Genomic DNA, 19270 nt, shown 5'->3' on the forward strand with positions numbered 1-19270 from the left:
GTTCTCACTCAAACAGTAAATATATTTTATGCACAGTATAGGACATCATGTAAATTAGAAAAACACCATAAATGTCATTTGATACCTAATATTTTGCTGCATATATCGATCTGGGTCCTGAGCAGTAAACGTTGTTAACATGGTGCCGGCATGAAGGCCTTCTTCTTGGCGAATGATCTTGGGATTTGGGGCAAAATAAGGGTTTTCGTTCACGTCAATAACTGTAACAGACACAGTGGCAGTGGACTGAGGTGGGTGCTGAATACCCTTGGCTAATGGCACTTGATTTTCTGCAGCGACAGTAAGGACAAACATCCTATTTGTTTCAAAGTCGATTGGCTAGAAAAATTTAAAAGAAAGGAAATTATATTTTTGCAGGAAATAAGAATATTTGCATTCTGCAGTTTATTCTCCTATCAGCTCTATTTCTAAAACATTAATTTTTCATTCCCAGCACCCTAGGTTCCTCTTGAATTTCTGGAAAACATGCATTAGCATGGTCAATGATTGAAATATTTATCACAATTAAACCCATTTATATAAGAGATTTATAAATCCTGGGTACTTTGAAGACTTATGTTCACAAAACAATGCATATTACTATTGCACTGACTGCATTTATTTAGCTAAATCTAAAACCTTAGTTATTCTTAAGAACAGCATTGTTGAACAAAAATACAAAATAATCTGAGGTCAAGTGAGAACACGATGGTCCAGATTGTACTCTTAAACGCTGGTACAAGGACCATGCCTCAACCAGGAAAGATTTTACCAGTCTGTGATGAAATGGACTAAACAAAAACTAGAAAATGTGATTTTTTTCATAAAGCTAAACACATTCTATTTAAAAGTATCATTCATAATTTGAAGTACACGTTTTAAAGTGCACACATATACACACACACTTTTTAAAAACGATAGTGTTTATAGGTAGAAGAGTTTTGTGCATGTTTTTTCCTTACTTAGCAAACCAAAATTCTGTCTGTTTTCCAAAATAATTTTGGGTATTTTACTAGTCTAAATAAATCCCAAATCTAAGACCAACACTCTAGACAAAGGAATGAACAAATAACCCGTAATGTAACTATCAGCTTCCAAAGTTCTGCTGAATCCTACCATCAACAGAAAGGTTACCAGGAATCAATGACCAGACTGGACATTGACTCTGAATTTCCCTTGCCCACCTCCTAGAGGAGGCACAGATAAGCATCACTGTCCATAATAGTATGAAAAAAGAGCTTGGAGAGCTCTCATGCCATCATGGGTAGTCTAAGAATGATGAAGAGCTGAAGCGAATGAGAAAGCCGCCTCATGAGCACAAACCGCACTGGCTTCTCAACCTAGAACATCTCCTCAAATCTTCACAGATACATAGCTTTTTTTCTCTCCCTCTAAAATCTCCAATTCAACTTCTCTTTCTCAATTATTTTAAACAAGACACTAAAGAAGCCAGAAAATAAGAAAGAATTCTTTTGAGTGATTTCATTAGCCACATGAAACATCCCTGACGTAACATTTATTTATGCTAAGTGGTACGCACAGTTCTAAATCCTTTAAAGTGCGTTAAGCTTATTTATCCCTCACAGCAACGCTATGACTTGGCTCCTGCTACCATCCACACTTTTTGCATGAGGCTTAGAGAGGTTAAACAACTTGCCATGGTCACACCACTACCACGAGCAGAGCTGGGATTTGAACACAGACGCTGGGGGCTCTGGGGCCTGTGCTCTTGATCATTACGCTGTATTCATTCAGAGAATTCCCAACCCCCACCTCATGAGGGAAATCACCATTCTACTCATGCACACATAAAATTCTTGACAACTGACACGTCAGTGCACCTTTCTATCAGGCCAACATTTGGATTCACTTACAAATCAAGAGTGTTGGGACTGAAGGCAAGGAAGGAAATCTCTTCCCTGGGCGTCTAAAAGGAAGAGATGTTCACTTTAAAGAGCTGTTACTTTATGGTTATGTCTTTATTACACTCAAAGTTAATGTCCCCCTTGCTTCCAGCACTCAGTTTTTTATTTTTTGACGATTAAAGATCAGAAGAACCAATTTCTTAAAGTCTTGAAAACAGCATTTAACAACAGCAATGTAAATTCAAAACCTTTTAAAAGCGTAGGCCCTCTTCTTTCCTGCTCATTCCATTTTTCTTTTGTGATATTTCCTGGTTTGTTTCCTGAGCCAACATTCTAATAGTGACCTGTTGACATGAGACTACTGGTCTGGGGCATCCTTCTTAATCAATTAGTGATCAAATTCCTCTCGACATGGCAAGTCGATCAAAACTTCAGGATGTGATATATCACTAAGGCACAACTACACTGACAGTAAACATCACTGATGGTCATCCTGCCTTCAGGTTGTTAAAACTGTCCAAACTGACTTAAAAACAGTCATATTCCAGGGACAGATTGAGAACATCTAAGTTGGCCTCAGCCTCAACATTTACTAAAAAATAGCAAATGTGACTCCCCAAAATATATTAATTCCAGATTTAAAGATGTTTGAAAGAAAAAAGTGCTAAGATTCAATAACAGACTAAGGGGGTAGGGGACATATACTGGTCACTGCAGAGTGGCCATCAGAGAGAACAATGCACTTACTTTCACCACGGTGACTAAGCCATCGTTGCTGTTCGGGTCAGTCTGAATGGCAAAGCGCCCCGTGGGATCCCCACCGCTGATTCTGTACGCTGCGTTCCAGGCCGGCGTGTGTGGCTGATCCTTATCGGTCACAGTTAGATTAGCTACTATGACATCTATTCTGTTTTCAGGGACTTCACCGTAGAACTGTAAGAAAGACAGACCCCGGTCAGAGGAGTGATGTGGAACGCTGAAGGACAGCGTGTCTTGAGGACCCCGGTGACCAGATTTACTGTCCCATTAAATCTTTATTATCTACACTAAATGAGGAGATCCATAATGCAGGTAATCACAGCATTTATGTTTGACTTTAAAAATACTACCATGTTTTTCAGCAGTCAAATTTTTTTCCAAATTGTTATAGTTTCATTAATATTCAAATTACTGTCCGTTTGTGAATATCTGTGTGATTAGCAGTGGGTCGGAGGAAAGGCCTTGTCTGAGAGAAATAATTTTACTCAAGAGAAAATAACTATATGCTGACGAAGTAGCATAAATCAGTCACGTAATTCATGTAGCTGAAAATATTTATAAATATTTTGTTATAACAGCACAAAGTCTTTTTGGGACATTTCTTCCAGGCAGCACAGTTCCACAACTTTCTCGGTGGATTTGGAGACTACGAGTAAACAAATTACTTTGGTGCCTTATTTAAAACCCTGGTTTGAGTGACAGATAACGTCTGAGTCAGTGGCCACTCTACAATTAGGTTAAGCAAGTTCCACTCCTATTTAACACATTTATTATTCATGACAAAACTTCTCCGTAATGGACCACAGATCTTAAGTTCTGTGAGTGACAGTCTGTACTTACTGTCATGGCAGTAAACTCTGGAGGATTGTCATTGACATCTGTCACCGTGATGACAGCCGTGGCTGTGTTTGAAAGGCCATATGTGGGATTGCCTTCCATGTCCGTAGCTTGAATTATTAGCGTATACTGTTGCACTTTCTAAAAAGACATAAAGATAACAACTTCAATGACACTGATTCCTCAAGAAGACATAACAGTTGTTCGGTAAATGGCTCTTTATTACACACGGAGAGTACAGCATCATTCATTCTGATTAACATTACTTGAAATTTCCCAAGTGGAGTTTACTTTAACTCGTGAAGCACAGGTCTGGTCCTTGTCTAGAGAGATTTAACTGTTTTCACCTCTGCCTGGGAAAGGAATGCATTGCAGATGTGTGAAATTCACCGCTAAATTGAAACTTCCATCTGGTTTCAACTTTTCTCTTTATTCTGAACTTCACAACATTGTGGTCAAGCATTCAAGTCATTTGGTTTGTGTTTACTTGCTCATATGTTACTTTCTACCCAGTTTAGGATACTAAAGACAATGAAGAGTCTTGAGAGGGAGAAGAAAGCCTATACAATTCACAGTGTATATGCTTTCCTTTTATATCTTATTACACATTCTTTTATAACAGGGTTGAAACAATATTTTCCCCAATTCCCATTCGTACATAATATTCACAACTATATAAGAGATATATTCTTAGATGAAGTAAAAGTCTAATTAAAGGGTTTATGTTTATATCCTTAAGGTATTTAATAGTCACATACTCAACGGATTGGCATTTGTGCATAACAGTCATTGTGTCCACATATCTATCATGGATATGGATACCTTTGCAGGTAGATGATTATTATCAAATAGGCATCATAGGTTTTAAATTCCAGATTGAATTGTTCAAAGGAGAGCCAAATTAAGCTACAATGTACCTAAGAGAAAATCTTGAGATTGTTCGAGAAGTCTATAGCACTAGCTGACCAAATTTTATGTTAGGACAACCTAACCAAAATGAGTATCTAAAATCATTTGAAATCTCTGTGGAAACTGGCACAGATGAAAAATAGAAATCATCTTCATAAATGTTAAACCATTCTGAACAACAAAACTCACTTCTTCCTATAAAAATAAACTGTCACTGCCAAGTGCAGTTTTCGCTGATTCTAAATATAGCCAACATTATGAATGGCCGTTCTTCAGGGATCTCTGGAGCTTGCATAGAACAGACACAAATTGTAGCTTTTGATTTAGTTGTTCGTGGGAAGGGCGAGGAAAAAGAAAGGAGGAGGGGGGAAAGCCAAACCTCACACATTCGATTTTAAGTCTCTGTCCACCCAAAAGCCAACCTCCAGCAGTTATTTATTTTAGATTTTTTTGTCTTTTTAAAAGAGAAAATAGCACACTTTTTTGAATAAAAAAATGAAACAAAGTAATAGTGCTGACTGAGCCATTTTCATTTTTCTTAACCCATAATGCTTCAACACAATGCTTACGTAAGCTAAAATATTTCTCAATGATTTCCTCTCCCAATCCGACAATGTCATTTCAGCTTAATGCTCTCATAGTTAGGGAGAGAATTTTGTAGGGCACTCAGTTCAGCCTCTCAGCTGAAAATCATGAAAATAAAAATTTGTTATGACTTTGAAATGCCACTTTTGTTATGCTGCTATTTGCAGAAACAGATGAACATTTAAAAAAAATTGGAGTGTTCTTTAAAGATTAAAAAACCCACACAAATATTATACAGAGATACAGCTCTTTGTTAATGTCTACTCTACAAAGATCTGTAAGATTGTATAAGCATGATATAAACAATTTTCCACAGAGCTGAGATACTGAGATCAGAAGCTAATACTCGAAATTTCCTATTGTTTCAAGCTAGTCTTAAAATCTTTAAGTTACAAAAGAACATAGTTATTTCTAAAATACAATGTCTCCTCAAAGAAAAAAATACCAACCTGGTAAACAATGTAATCTCCATTTTCAAATGCCTAGCTGGTAAAGTGCTCTTACATTTAGTAAAGAAGACATGACAGCCTATGTTTTAGGCAACCAAACTATTTAGAGCTTCTTGCCTAATTTAGCCACTGGGCATCTGGTTGTGAATGACCGACAGTTAGACTTGCCTTCCCATCCTCATAGTCCCATATCTGATCAAGAAGACTCTGCCTAAAAACATTTCCTCACTTCCTGTTCTAGAAAGGAGAAAATCTCAACTCATCTCCTGGCTCTCAATCCTTCCATCTCGGTGACTCGCTTATCTTACCACCTCTCTCTCACCTTCCATTCACTTATCCCATACCTTGAGCTTTTTGTATTTATCTTCAAATGCCTGCCATGTCCCTACGCCATCCTCTGCCTAGACCAGTGGTTCTCAACCAGGGTGATTTTTACCCCCACCGCCAACTAGGGTACACACAAACACATACCCCTCCCCAGGGCCCTTGCGTTGTCAATGTTTGTGTGTCACTGGTATGTAGCATCCTGCCTGAACACAGAGCAAGCAAGCAATAAATGCTTTTGAAGTTGTGGTTGGATGCATGAATGGATGAGAAACCTTGGGTCTTGGATTACACTATAAAAATCATTTCAGTCTGGGAAAAACTATCTTCTTGTTTACATGGCTAGCTATCATTTATTCATTAAAACATACACTGAGGATAAAAACTCGCTCACCGTTTCCCAAACTACAGTGATTCATATACCATCTTCCCAATTCTGCCATATCCTCATATTTCTATACCATGAGTCACTTACTATTTATCTTGACATTAACTCCCTTTTAAAAAACCTAATTTATTATAAAAGTACCATAAGTGGAAAATTAACATCACTTGCCATAAATATAACTGTAAACATAAACACAATACAATCCTTGTACTCTGGCAGTCTCTACTTGATGGAATAGCATCTAAAAGACTTGTGGTCTTTGGTTTTCTCTAGAAGCTTCCCTATGGGTATCAGCTAAAATCATTCTACCTGTGTACAACACTTTTGAAACACTGAACTAGAGGGATGGATGTGAATGAAGAAGGGAGGACATTCAGTCATTCATTTGTCAAACACTTAATGAATGTCTACTAGATGCCAGACAACGTAGCAGTCACTTGGATTAAAATAATGCACAAAACCTGAGGTGGCCTTGCTGTCATTAAGTGATGGAGGTGGATGTTAATGGATCATGGAACCAAATGGACATGTGACTGTAGTAAGAGTAGGAAGAAGTGATGGGTGCAAGGAATCTTTAATGGGGCATCTGAACCAGTGCTCAAATCCTGGAGGGAGGAATGAAAGCAAGAGGCATTTGAGGATAAACTGAGAGGAACTTGATGACTAAACAGATCAGGGATGGACTGAGAGCAGTGCATGGCAAAGGCAAGGAGTCCAGGATCCTAGGAGAAGGTGGCACTGGTCACGTGAAATAGGAAATTCATCAGGAATTTAGGGGGATGACAGGTTTGCTTTTGGATGCATTGGATTAGGGGATGGACAATTAAGTAATAATGTCATGAGAACTTAGAAGGGAAGGATAGGTTTGTGTGTCTGTTCAAATTCTTAAATGCTAAGTCCCAGTTCCCTCCTCTGTGAAATGGGGCTGACAGTACTACCTAAATTGTAAGTTTGTAGTCTAAAATTTTTCTGAAAGCTTATTGTAAGCTGACAGTGTTCTAAGGGGCTTGATAATAAAAAACAACAATTAACATGCATTGAAATTGAGCATTAAGTATGTGCCAGGCATAGTGCTAAGCACGATACATTATCTCGTTTAGTCCTCAGAATAATCCTATAAGGCAGGTGGATTTCTTTTAATCCCCATTTTACAGATGAGGAAACCAAGGCTTGGGGAGGCAAGGAAGCTTGTCCATTGACAGCCAGCCTTATGGCAGAGACAAGATCTGAAGCCAGGCGTCTCTGAGCCCAGAATATGCAACATTAATTGCTCACTCTATTAATGCCTTCCAAGAAAGTCAGAGTATGTGCATGTGTGCATCTTGAATGGGGGGAAGCAGGCGGAAAGCCAGGTTTCAGGGAGAAGAGGAAGGAGTGGGAGTTGAGCAGTTAGGAGAGGCTTCCCTTTCGACAAGTCTAGTGTTGAAACAAAGAGAAAATCTCATAACTTGAACACTTCTTCAGGGTTCCTGTTCAGGGTGAAAAGAGGAAGAACACATCGGCTTCACTGAGTATTGGGAGCAAGAACGCAGATGCAACATCTACGTAACACTGTCTTTGTGTATCTAGAGGATGCACAGACTACTGTGGGCACAAGGGGAGGGGGGAGGACTGGCTGTCAGAGAGTAAGGATTAGCTTGCAGTAGAGAGATGGGAAAGGAATCTTCCAGCAGAGGGAATGAGAGGAACAGAAGAATATAAAATCTCAGATTTGAACAAGGAACTGCATGCAGTTGTACGAATGGTTGGGCAACATTTGCTCATAAGCAGGAGGCAAGGAATTCTGGGAATGAAGGCTAAAGAAAGCTTTGGCATCAAGGTCCTAGAAGGTCTAGAATTCCACGTTAAGAGCTCTGACTTCATCCCATGGGTCGCGGAGAGCCATTTTACCATAGGGGAGACTCAGCATGTTTGCAGATTATGAAGGAAGCTTTGGGGTTTGTAAGAAGGAGCCTGTAGAAAAGGGAATACTGAGACAACAGAAAATAGAACACTCCTTCAAGGATAGAACACAGAGTTGAGGACACAAGTAAAGGGATTATTAGGTTTGGAAAACAGAAAGTATAATTCTTTCTTTGGCATGAGAAAAATTATGATGAGGAAGAAAAGTGATAATGCTCACCCAGTAGATGCTGAGTCTGGATTCATGATGGCAATGGGAAAAACAATAGCTAATATTTGTTAGGCGCAGTGCTGAGTACTTTCTGCCTTGTGTTACACACTCCTTACAACCACCCATGAGGTTGGTAATTTTATTATCCCCATTTACAGACGTGGGAGCTGGGGTTTCAGGTTAATACAATGAAGGTCAGATAGCCCATAACAGGCAGAGTCAGAATTCAAACCTAGTGAAGCAGAGTGCAAGTCAGTGGTTGTCTGGACCGAAGACAGCAGGAGACAGACATAAAGATTGAGTGGAGAAAAGAAGAAAATGCCAGGAATAAATACCACTAAGTAATGTAACAAGAATCAGGCAGAGATAAAAAACTGAAGACTGGGATGTGTGGTGAGTACAGCTTTAGGTCTGGAAAACCTATAGAACTGATATTCTTAAATTTGGAGATTAAAGGAAAATAAAAAGCTGAATCTCAGTAAGCATTTCAATGATTAGGAATTCAATCAGTTAAAGGCGTCATATATCCTAGGAGAACGACAACTGAAATTACTTTTGACAGAAAGAAAACTATGAATTCTAATAGAAATAAGAGAATCTCAAGCCTGCAAGAGGCCTGAAGAAGTCAGAGTAATTTATCCCCAGCCTCAGGCAGAATTACCATAAACCATCCGAGATAGATACATTTTTTCTGTATTAAATGACTTTCAGAAAAGGAAGGTTTTCCATAATTTTCCCTGGTAACTCATTGTTGTGTTTAATAATTTCACTGTCAAGAAGCTATTTCTCATATTCTGTCTCACCCAGGATTCTATGGTTTCAAATCCATTTCCACATTCATTTCATCAGGGGGTAGTGCATAGCTGCTTCTGTCCACTGCAAGATATACTTAACCACGATTATGGTCTGACTTCAGACTTTCAGCCTCTGAACTAAATACAGTCTCTTTGATTTTAAAATATGGTTGGTCTGCTTTAGAAAAACTATCTTTAATTCTCTGCATCTCTTTCTTGTCATAAAACAGCCAGGCTAAATGTGATAGGAATATTACTGTATGAAAACAAGATAAAGCCCTGTGTCTGTATCTCACAATGAGATTGTGAATGAAAGAGAAATATTAGGATTGGGAGATGAGCTATACCTTAGTGTGTGAGCAATGTGGCATTCAAGAGAGAATATTAAAAAACATCCCATATTCTCATATAAAATAAGGCATTTGTGATAAGTTTATTAGCATTTAAGAATAGCATTTCATAGAGTACTGGAAGAGGTGAAAAGACACACATGTTCCAGATATCACTGAACTACAAGTCCTATTGTAAAAACTAAACTTCAACAGTCTCTGAAGCAAAACATTCCTAGAAAAAGAACCGTTGATACTGGAAGTTAATAGGTCTAATGTAATAGGCATACATCTAACTCCTAAGTAAGGCTCTCAGCTCAGTTGTGAATAAAGCAATCTTGATTGGCTCATATTACTTCATCAAAGTACTTCTCAGCACTATCTTGTGTATATAATTAATTGCACTAGTAATGTTTTCTTCGATCCAATCCAAGTGAATGCTACTAAGGCAAATAAAGCATCATAAAAACCAACTCCTAAAGTCCTTATCAATAATATTTATTATGATAGGTATGATGCTTCCTTTTGACACACATAATCTGAGGTTCCATTAATATAAAAGCTGGAGCAGCCAGAAATCTACAATGCACGAATCTCTATGAGTTGGCACTTTGATAATTCACTCACACGATGTTAACGGATGGTCAATAATGACCTTGAGAATCTCTAAGAAAATGGTCAGAACAGAATAGAAAAAGGGTGTAAAAAATTCATTAAGGCTGGCGTTTTCAGGAAAGAATAAAAGCAGGGCTTGAAATGGAACATGAAGAACTGGAAGGTTCAAGATCGAGAAAAAAGTGTAAGGCACTCCTGGTAGAAGAAATCACATGAACAAAACACAGATGTGTGTAGGTGCACACGGTGGGCTGAGGTCTGTCAAAGGAAGATGACACATCTGGAATTAACTGAAATATCCATTCCCTCTCACACTTTAATACCACATAATATTTCAATAACATCAACATTTTATGTCTTTTCAACAAATATTACACCTGAAGTGTGTTTCTCAGCATTCATAACTTTAAAGGCTTGTCAGTAGAATTAATGCAGTTCCTAGTGTTCAAATCTGTTAAATAAGCTAATCTTAGAGTTAAGGGGCAATTTTTAATAAAGGAGATAAAATCCTTTGTACTAAATCAGGCTATCCACAGGGCTGCAAAAAACTTAACCACACCTGTTATTTGTAGTCTCATAAAAATATGAATGTTAAAAATTATCCTAAATCTATGCAAATATTGTTTGGGCGTGATTTTTAACTTAATTCCTCACATAAACCTTTGAATATAAGGGAAAGCTGAGAAAATGCCAAGAATTTAAAAAATTAGATAGTATCTAACTTAGTCAAGTATCACACTAAATATTACACAGACTAGCAATGGTTTATCCAGTATACATATATCATTTAACCAATTTGAAATTCCATAGAAAACAGCACAACAGATTTCTTAATGAAAATTAATATTCGAATAATATTATGGACATATTTTTACCCCTAAATAAATTTCATGTGATGCTGTGTACCTTTAAGATTACAAACAAATTAAAATACAGTATTGGCTTGGCTTACCTCTCTATCAAGTCCAGCTGCCACTGTGATAATATCACCAGTCTCATTGTTGATTGTAAACATGTTGGGCGAAGGGGTGCTTGGAGCCTGGGACAGGATTCTGTACCTCAGCATCCCATTTAGGGCATTTGGATCATCAGCATCAATGGCAGTGACCGTCATCACATATGTTCCTAGACACAGTACACACGGAAAATGAATGGTCACCCTTCACTTCAGGGTCCCCTCAATAGAAGGTACAGTTACCTTTTCCATCAATCTTGCTTAACTTTCAAAACATACATTTAGTCACTTAGATTTGATTCAAGAGCAGTCCTCACTTTAAAAAATATAAAACATGGTTTAGATACTTGAAAAAGAAAATGATAAAAAATTTATACATTTATAAAGACTCAATTTTTCCATAACTTAGAAGACAAATTAACTATATGATTCAAAGAAAGGATCACTTCAGGCCTTCACTTATATAAGATGCAAATAATAATACAGATGCCATTAGAAACATATTTTATGGCTACTGATTCCTTCCCTCTGCCATATTTTTTTTCCCCATTATGCGATAACGCCTAAAATGACATGCTGAGCAAGATTCTCTCCAGTGCCTAAGTCACTTTCTGAAAGTAAGCTGTGTGCATAATGATGCACACTCCATTGACTCAGGTCATAAGGAGTGATTCCATGCATTACTGTTTCGGTACATGGAATAGGGGTTTGGCATTGTGGTTCACTATTTCCCAGGAGATTACAAGAACACTGTAACAGTCTCAGGGACTTCAACTTATTAGATATTTTGGAAAGGAAATCTACAAAGCATTAGGATCAAATAAATTCAAACTAGCTAGACAAACTGTGTAATTTAGGAGTAGAAAGAAAAGTAGTTACTGTATAAGATGGTTTTCCTGTGGGGTATTCATAAGACCTGGATTACAAAATCTTCCATCTCCGGCTTACCTTCTTCGTGAGTATTCTAAGCTCGGTTCTACTAGAGCCTTTACAGCTGTTGTCCCCTCTACATGGTACATTTTTGCCCCCGAATTAACTGAGGTTTGGCCACATTATTCAAATCTCTTTTCAGAGCTTGTCCCTCTAAAGAAGACACTCTTTGATTATGCGCCATTCCTCTATCTTTAAGTTTTTCCGAGCTTTATTGCATATTTACCGGCTTGCTTGCCTTTTATTTTCCTCCCCTATTAGAATTTAGGCTCCGAGAGGGCAGGAACTAGCTGGTCATCGCTGTACCCACAGTGCTGGAACAGTGCCTGGCCCACAGCACGTGCTCTCTAACAGTTGTTGTATGAATGAATGGACAAATGAATGAATGACCAGTTAAAACAAAACGCAGGTGTCAGAATCTTGAACCGAAATATTGATTAGAAGGCAGTTTAACTCAAGATTCATAACATTATCAAACCTTGTCTAGAAGGATGTTTTCAACCATACAGAATGACCACAGGAAATGCATTCATGAAATGTCTACTTCTCGTGATCATTGAGAGTCTTTTATTCATGAGAGGCTTTATGGAAATGCATGGTCAAATGCATAGTAAATATATGTTTAATGGTTTATTTTGGACTTTTTTTGGTAAAGCAGTACTTTTAACAAAGTTAGAACTAACAGAGGGAAAAAGAAAATAAATAATTTTAAAAAACCAAAAAACTTCCCCAGGCAAAAAAAGTCTGTTCATTTATGTTTAGAATATGTGCATAAGACTCGTGTTTTGTAAGGATATGTTTAACATACTTTGATTTTACAGTATTTTGATTTTGATTTTCACAGTATTTTAAAATACCAAAGAAAGCTACTCTGAAAATGCGACTGAGAAGGAGCCACAGATGGTTGAACTTCCTGCACAGGCCTGTCCTCCCACTCCAGCAGGCCCCTACCCTCATCTCACTTCTTTCTGAGGATACCGCCAAGTGTATCTGGACCAAGAAAACTATCCGTTTAAGGCACAGCTGGTAATATTTATCAATTGGCTTATGCATAAGGGAGGTATATAAACTGGTATAGATGACAAAAAACATGTAGCACAGTTTGAAATGTTGAAGCTTTTTTAAATATAAAAAAATATAAGATAGCTCATTAAATCTCTCTAACCACCAAATCATCTCAGGAAGGTTGGTGAAACACTTCCTTTTATCACGTCTATACCAACTGATTTTCTTCTCCACTAGTTTTTCAAACTCAATAAGCCTTTCTAGCCTTGCTATTCTCCTCTGACTGAAGTCTACAGTGCTTCAGGACAAGAATCTAAAATCTTAGTCAAACATCCCTTCACAATGGTGAGAGGCTATTGGCAACTGCTGTTTCTAGGCTGGGTCACTTTCCATGACACTAGTGTAACAGCAAGAGCTGCAGAAGACAATAGGGTCATCTTGAACATAAACATCCAGTGTTGCAAGAGAGGGCATCATCACAGCTGGCACCACGGCCCTTCCCAGCTTTTCCCTCACTCACTGCATGGTCCCGGGAACAACAAGCATTTTAAGACTCTCCAGTTGAGTTTTAGTTGCTGCTACAACTAATACGATAAAATCTGTACTTTATGAACAGAAAGTCCCTGGTCCTCAGGAGCTCACTTTCTAGCTGCACTGACTACATCAACCACAGCAGAATGAAAGGATCCTATAGATTCTATAGTATAGAATCAGAGACTGAAGTGTATATTTTTGCAGGGGTGGGAAAAGTTATTGTGGGCAGTAGAGTGATATGGTTATGTTTTCTCTCTTCAATCAGTTTTTTCCTAAGTTACTTTGCTTTTTCCCTAAAAGCATTAGGAATGAAAGAAAATGACATCAAAAAGCTCATACGATTTCTCCTCTTCTTATATAACAGCTCAGGATAATACCGCTTTTCCTGAAGTCATTTCCAAATTATTATCTTCAAACTTACCAGGCTTTGATCCCTCAGGAACTGTCCCATTCCAAACCTGGTGTAAGAACTCCGGTCTGTTATCATTCATATCAATGACATTGATGACAATGTCAATGGGGTTCTCCACTTGATTTCCATTAATATCCACTGCATGTGCCCTCAACTGCAAGTAATCGGAAAACAAAACTATGTAGTACCAGATTTACGTCTTGAGCGAGAAAGGAAAATATGCAATCACCATGCTACCAAAATAGCAAGGATGGACTGAGATACTGAAAAATAAAAGCTATTCTTCCCATCAAAACATAAGTGAGCCAAATTCCATGTAATTAGGGTAGAAAAAAACTAGCAAAAAGCCACTACTTACTATCTGTTAGGCATCGCGCTCAGAGCTTTATGGATTTTAACTCATTTAATCCATATACTAAAGAGTGAGGGAGAAATGATCTGCATTTGAAGGTGAGGAATCGACCTTAAGAAAGGCTAAGTGCCTTAGCTCCGTCTGCTGATAGAGCCCACATCCAAAGCCAGTTCTGTCCAGCTCCCAAATGCCTTTCACTAAATCAGTACATATGAGTCAGGCTAATTAAAAAAGTGGCACTGGCACAGAGTAGTCACAGAAATCGAGAGAACAGAAGAGAATCTAGAAAGAATAAGGTGTGCGTAGGAATTTTGATACTAGGTTTTTTGTTTTAATTGTAAAAAGTGCTCATAAATGTTAAAAGGATCTACAAATATATATAAATATATAAGTATAAATATATAAATATAAAAGGATATACACTCACAAATGTATATATAATACATAAATATAACTATATATAATTATATATATAAAAATATATAAATATATTATATATAAATATATAGGTATATAAATATAACTATATAAAAAATATACGCTCATAAATGTTCTAAGTACATCAGTATATGTCCCTCTCCCAGGCCTGAATTCTCAGTTTTATAGGTGTTTTTCTAGAAATTTTATCTTTTCTTTTCTTTCTAAACAAGTATAATCACTTAGCTATTCTTGTCAGAATCTTCAAAATCTTTTCATCCAACACATAAGACCCATTTCACTCTTTTCAATGGCTGTGTAGCATTCCATTGAATTGTTTCTTTTCAACAGCAATGCTTCTATGGTTTTCCTGTTAAGTATGATGCTGGCTGTTGGTTTCTGTTGGATATGCTTTATCAAGTTAAAGAAGCATCAATATATCCCTTTTTTATAAATTCAGAGGTTATTTAACACACGAAATATAGTAAATTTTATTATTTCATTTTTAACACCTATGGAAATAATCGTTTTTTTTTCTTGACTTCTTTTTTTCTCTTGACTTAATATATTATATTACATTAATAGATTATTAATACTGAAACATTCTCACAATTCTATAATTTTAGTTTTTGAGGGGTATCATTCTTTTATGTGCAAGTAATGAGAATCTGGAGAGCAAGAATTCACACAAAAACTGACCGGAAAATATTTACTTCCTGAGTTTTAACCACACGAGTTCAGATAGTGAGAATTCATATAGGTAGAGATATTGAGAACTTTCTGTGTTGATATTATTTACACTTATAAATTAGAGATAGTCTCATTAGACGCTGATCTACTGTGTGCTATCTTTATCAAGTTTCCCTATTAATGTGATGTCTTTGTGAGAAGTTTGAAAATTTTACTTCTTTATGTTTTTAGAACAATATGAAAAGCATCAGAATTACATTTTCTACAAGGATTTTAAAAGCATTGGTAGATAAAACCATTAAGGCCTTTGGGAAGAGGGAGTGTTGAGTAATATGCAGAACTGGAACATTTTAAATTTCTCATATGCTTATTTATCTGCTAGATCTAGGTAGGTGTTGCTCTGCCACATATCAATATTTCAATAATTTCCAAAACTTCAATAATTCTTAAAGTTTGCATAGGTGCAAAACTTCAACAAATATATGAATGGGCAAAATAAGAATCTAAAAACAAACACGTGCTTACGTGGAATAAAAAAGTTTTGAATGATGGTAGAGATGATAAATCAACGGGAATACTAATTCAACATGTGGGACAACTGGGGGCCATAAAGGAAAAACAAAGTGGATCTTTATCCCTCTCTCCTTTTACTAAAAGAAACTCTACAGAGCTTAAAAATTTAGATGCAGAAAAAATAAATACAAGAGATAAAATTGGGGAGGCAAGCATCTTGGAGTAGGGAACGCTTTTATAACCATCTCTAAGACCAGAACACATGATGAAATTTTTAAAAAATTTTTAAAAAATCAAATTTTACAATGCAAAAACTATAGGTTATAGTGGGGTAAAAGTTACTGACAAAGTTTAAAAATAAACAACAGAAGGAGAAAATATGTAACAAATCAAGCATGTTACTAGATAAACGGTTCTTAATAAGAGTAAGAGAAAGAAACAATTCAAAAGAAAATTCAGCATAAGACTGGAATAGGGAATTCACTTTGGATATTCAACTTACACAACTTAAAACATCAAGATAAATTTTTTACAAGTAATACTGGCAATAAATAAATAATGCCTGGGATTGATAATGGTGTGGAGTAGGTATGTCTCTTACATAGTGGGCAGGTAGTGCAATACCATGCAACCATTCTAGAGAGCAATTTCACTGTATTTATCAAAATAATTCTAGTTTCAGGAATTTACTTCATGGCTATAACGAGAAAATGTACAGAGAGATTTTCATCGCCAGATTATTTATAGATGCAAAACAAAATAAAAAACTAAATTACCCAAATATCTACCAATAAATAATTCGTTAAGATTATGTTACATTCATTCAACAGAATAATTTGGAGCAATCAAACATGATGGCATAAATAAATAATGATTTAGTGACATGGAAAGATGCTAAATCTTATGATTACTAAGTGAAAAAAGCTGGTTTCAGAGAAAGATCCCAATTTCAAAAGAATATATTTATGAATCTATGCATAGAGAGACATCTTACAGTACATCACCAAAATGTTTAAAAAACAGAAAAAGGTTAGTTTTATGTCCTGGGACTACAAATCATTCTTACTTTCTAATTAATACTGCATTATTTGAAAAGTTTTCTTTTTCTATTATTGAAAAGTTTTTACAATGTGTATATATTCTTTTCTAAAAGAAAATGATACTTTCATTAAAAGTTTTAGTTATTCAAGTAGAAATTGGAGAAGTAATAAAGATCAATTGAGGTTTCTATATTAAACTCATCAAAAAAATTGGTGAAATCTTGTTTGAGGAAAATGTGCAAGCATGGCTAGAAACAAAGGAAAGAAAATGCCTCCTGGAATTTATATTTTAATACTAGGTAATTCTTGAGTTTTAAAATACTCACTACAATATTATTTTTAAATTGGGAAAACTAGCTTCAAATATATACATATATTAAAAAATAGGAACATATAACTATATACAAAAAGTTATTATAACTCAACAAGAAAATGAATAAAATAGAATAATAAAGAACATAAAAATTAACATAAGAAATATAACTAGATAATATATCTAAGAAAGACTGCTCAGACTGCAGATGGATGAAACCAAGTGTTGGCAGGGTTATGAGGGAAAGGAAAATCTCAATTTCTGGTAGGAGTATTAAAATGGCATTTCTTTCTAGAAGGGATACTGCCAAGAAATAACAAAATAAAAATGTGCTATTCACTTTCTAGGACTCTATTTAATCAGACCAGCAGGAACAGATAAAGCAGGCAAGCGCAGATGCCCATTAGTAAGAAACAGTTATTAAAATTATAGTCTGTACCTTCAATGGAATACCATGCAGTCATTAAAAGTTTTGTGATCTCTACATAATTTATACTCAACACTTTTGACCCCCTTCGTGTAAATTTGTTCTCATAATCTTAGCCACATTCACATGTAAAGAGATTTTAGGCAATTTTGCTTTCTTCTTTGGTACTGTTTTTTTTTCACCATGAGCATTATCAATTCTACATAAACAATAAAATTATTACAATAAATTGAAAAGGCTACAAGATCATTTCTAGTGTTAAAACTCTCAGCATCAAAGCTTTGAGACTGTTATGAGAGGCAAATATTAAACTCTGCACACATTTAGAAGAGTATTAATACACAGAATTGTCAGCCGGTTGAAATCTTACATGAAACCGGGCTATCAGCTCTCGATCCAGAGGCTTGGTCACTGACAGCTGACCTGAGATGGGGTTGATAATGAAGATACCAGTTGGAGGCTGGTCAGCTCCCGGCCCAGTCACACTATACCTCAGTGAAAGGTTTTTATCTCTATCAGACCTGATCTGTGGATCAAGAAGACAATCACATTAAACGAGAGACTAAATGAGCTCATTATCAGATTTCATGCCACACCGCTTGCCCTTTTTCAGTTACAAACTTACACCATTTCTTCCCAGAAAACCACTGACACTTTCCCAGCCCTGTTCCTCCTCCTTGCTTCTTGGTGATGGGCTTCAAAAAAGAGATGTCACCTATCACCAGAAAGACTGGGGGCAATGTTAACATCTAAAAGAACACTCACCAGGAGCAGTGCAAAAAGTCAAAATGAAGGAGTGTCAGTTTTTAAACAGAATCAAATTCTATCTTGGGAATTCGTAGGTTAGAATATTTAACCCAGTAACAGGTGTTCAATTTAATGAAAATAAAAATTGCTTACCTTTGGGCATCAGTTAAGATAGGAAATAATTGTCTAACCATGGTGTGAAATAGCCTCACATGGGGACCCGAAGATTATGGCCGAGCCCAGAAGTCAGATTTTTGTACTTGGATTGTATTGACATATTCATCACAACCACAGCTTTCCATATCATTTTAAGGTGGCAACTACCACCCCTAATTCTTTATTAACAACAAAGCAAACGAGAAATGATTTTAAAATATATTTCCATACTCTCAAAAATTATACCCATTATAGGCTCACTGCCTCTTCCTCCAAATTCAACAATGCCCAGGAAAAGTAAGGTTATAGATGAGCAGTCATAGGAACAGGCTAACGACAGGAAGGAGGAAGAACCACACAGGGAAAGGGACAATTGGGCAACACTACTTAGAGGTGAGAATAAGAGATAGTTATGTACTAGGTAAATACACTTAATCTAGTAATAGAATCTAGTTTATTTTTTTCCTAAGTTGAGGCAATTTCTCATTCTCCATCAAAACAGGCAAATAGAAAACACCTTTATTTGGGGGTTATGCCACTCATTGTTAAACTGAATTATAATATGCATTAGAACAGAATATACAACACGAATCAATGACTATTAAAAAATACAGCTTTCGGTAAGTATGCATTGGAATGTGAAAATAATCATATACAGAAACATTTACTGTCTAATAAACGGGAATACAGTGACTTTGTCTTATTTTCCTTTTGCAATAAATAACGGGTTGCTAATTTTACTAAACATGTAGAAACATCTGTAATTTTTTCTCTGTGTCTGATGGTATGCATTTAGAGTAACTGAAAAAAAA

The 19270-nt window shown here is 36.3% G+C and overlaps 1 protein-coding gene across 3 annotated transcripts in view; it reads right to left on the reverse strand.

The window, feature by feature from the left end:
- CDH2 (cadherin 2) overlaps nucleotides 1-19270 on the reverse strand; it is a 208433-nt gene that overhangs the window by 36650 nt on the left and 152513 nt on the right. For all 3 annotated transcript variants that reach the window (XM_023647607.2, XM_070275608.1, XM_070275607.1), the window contains 6 exons: nucleotides 17926-18081; nucleotides 13813-13957; nucleotides 10920-11092; nucleotides 3465-3602; nucleotides 2613-2798; nucleotides 86-339 (listed from right to left, as the gene is read on the reverse strand). In XM_023647607.2, coding sequence (XP_023503375.1) covers nucleotides 86-339; nucleotides 2613-2798; nucleotides 3465-3602; nucleotides 10920-11092; nucleotides 13813-13957; nucleotides 17926-18081 — 1052 coding nt within the window. The remainder of the gene's footprint in view (nucleotides 1-85; nucleotides 340-2612; nucleotides 2799-3464; nucleotides 3603-10919; nucleotides 11093-13812; nucleotides 13958-17925; nucleotides 18082-19270) is intronic.

The sequence above is a fragment of the Equus caballus genome, chromosome 8 (genome assembly GCF_041296265.1).
Source record: "Equus caballus isolate H_3958 breed thoroughbred chromosome 8, TB-T2T, whole genome shotgun sequence".
NCBI lineage: Eukaryota > Metazoa > Chordata > Mammalia > Perissodactyla > Equidae > Equus > Equus caballus.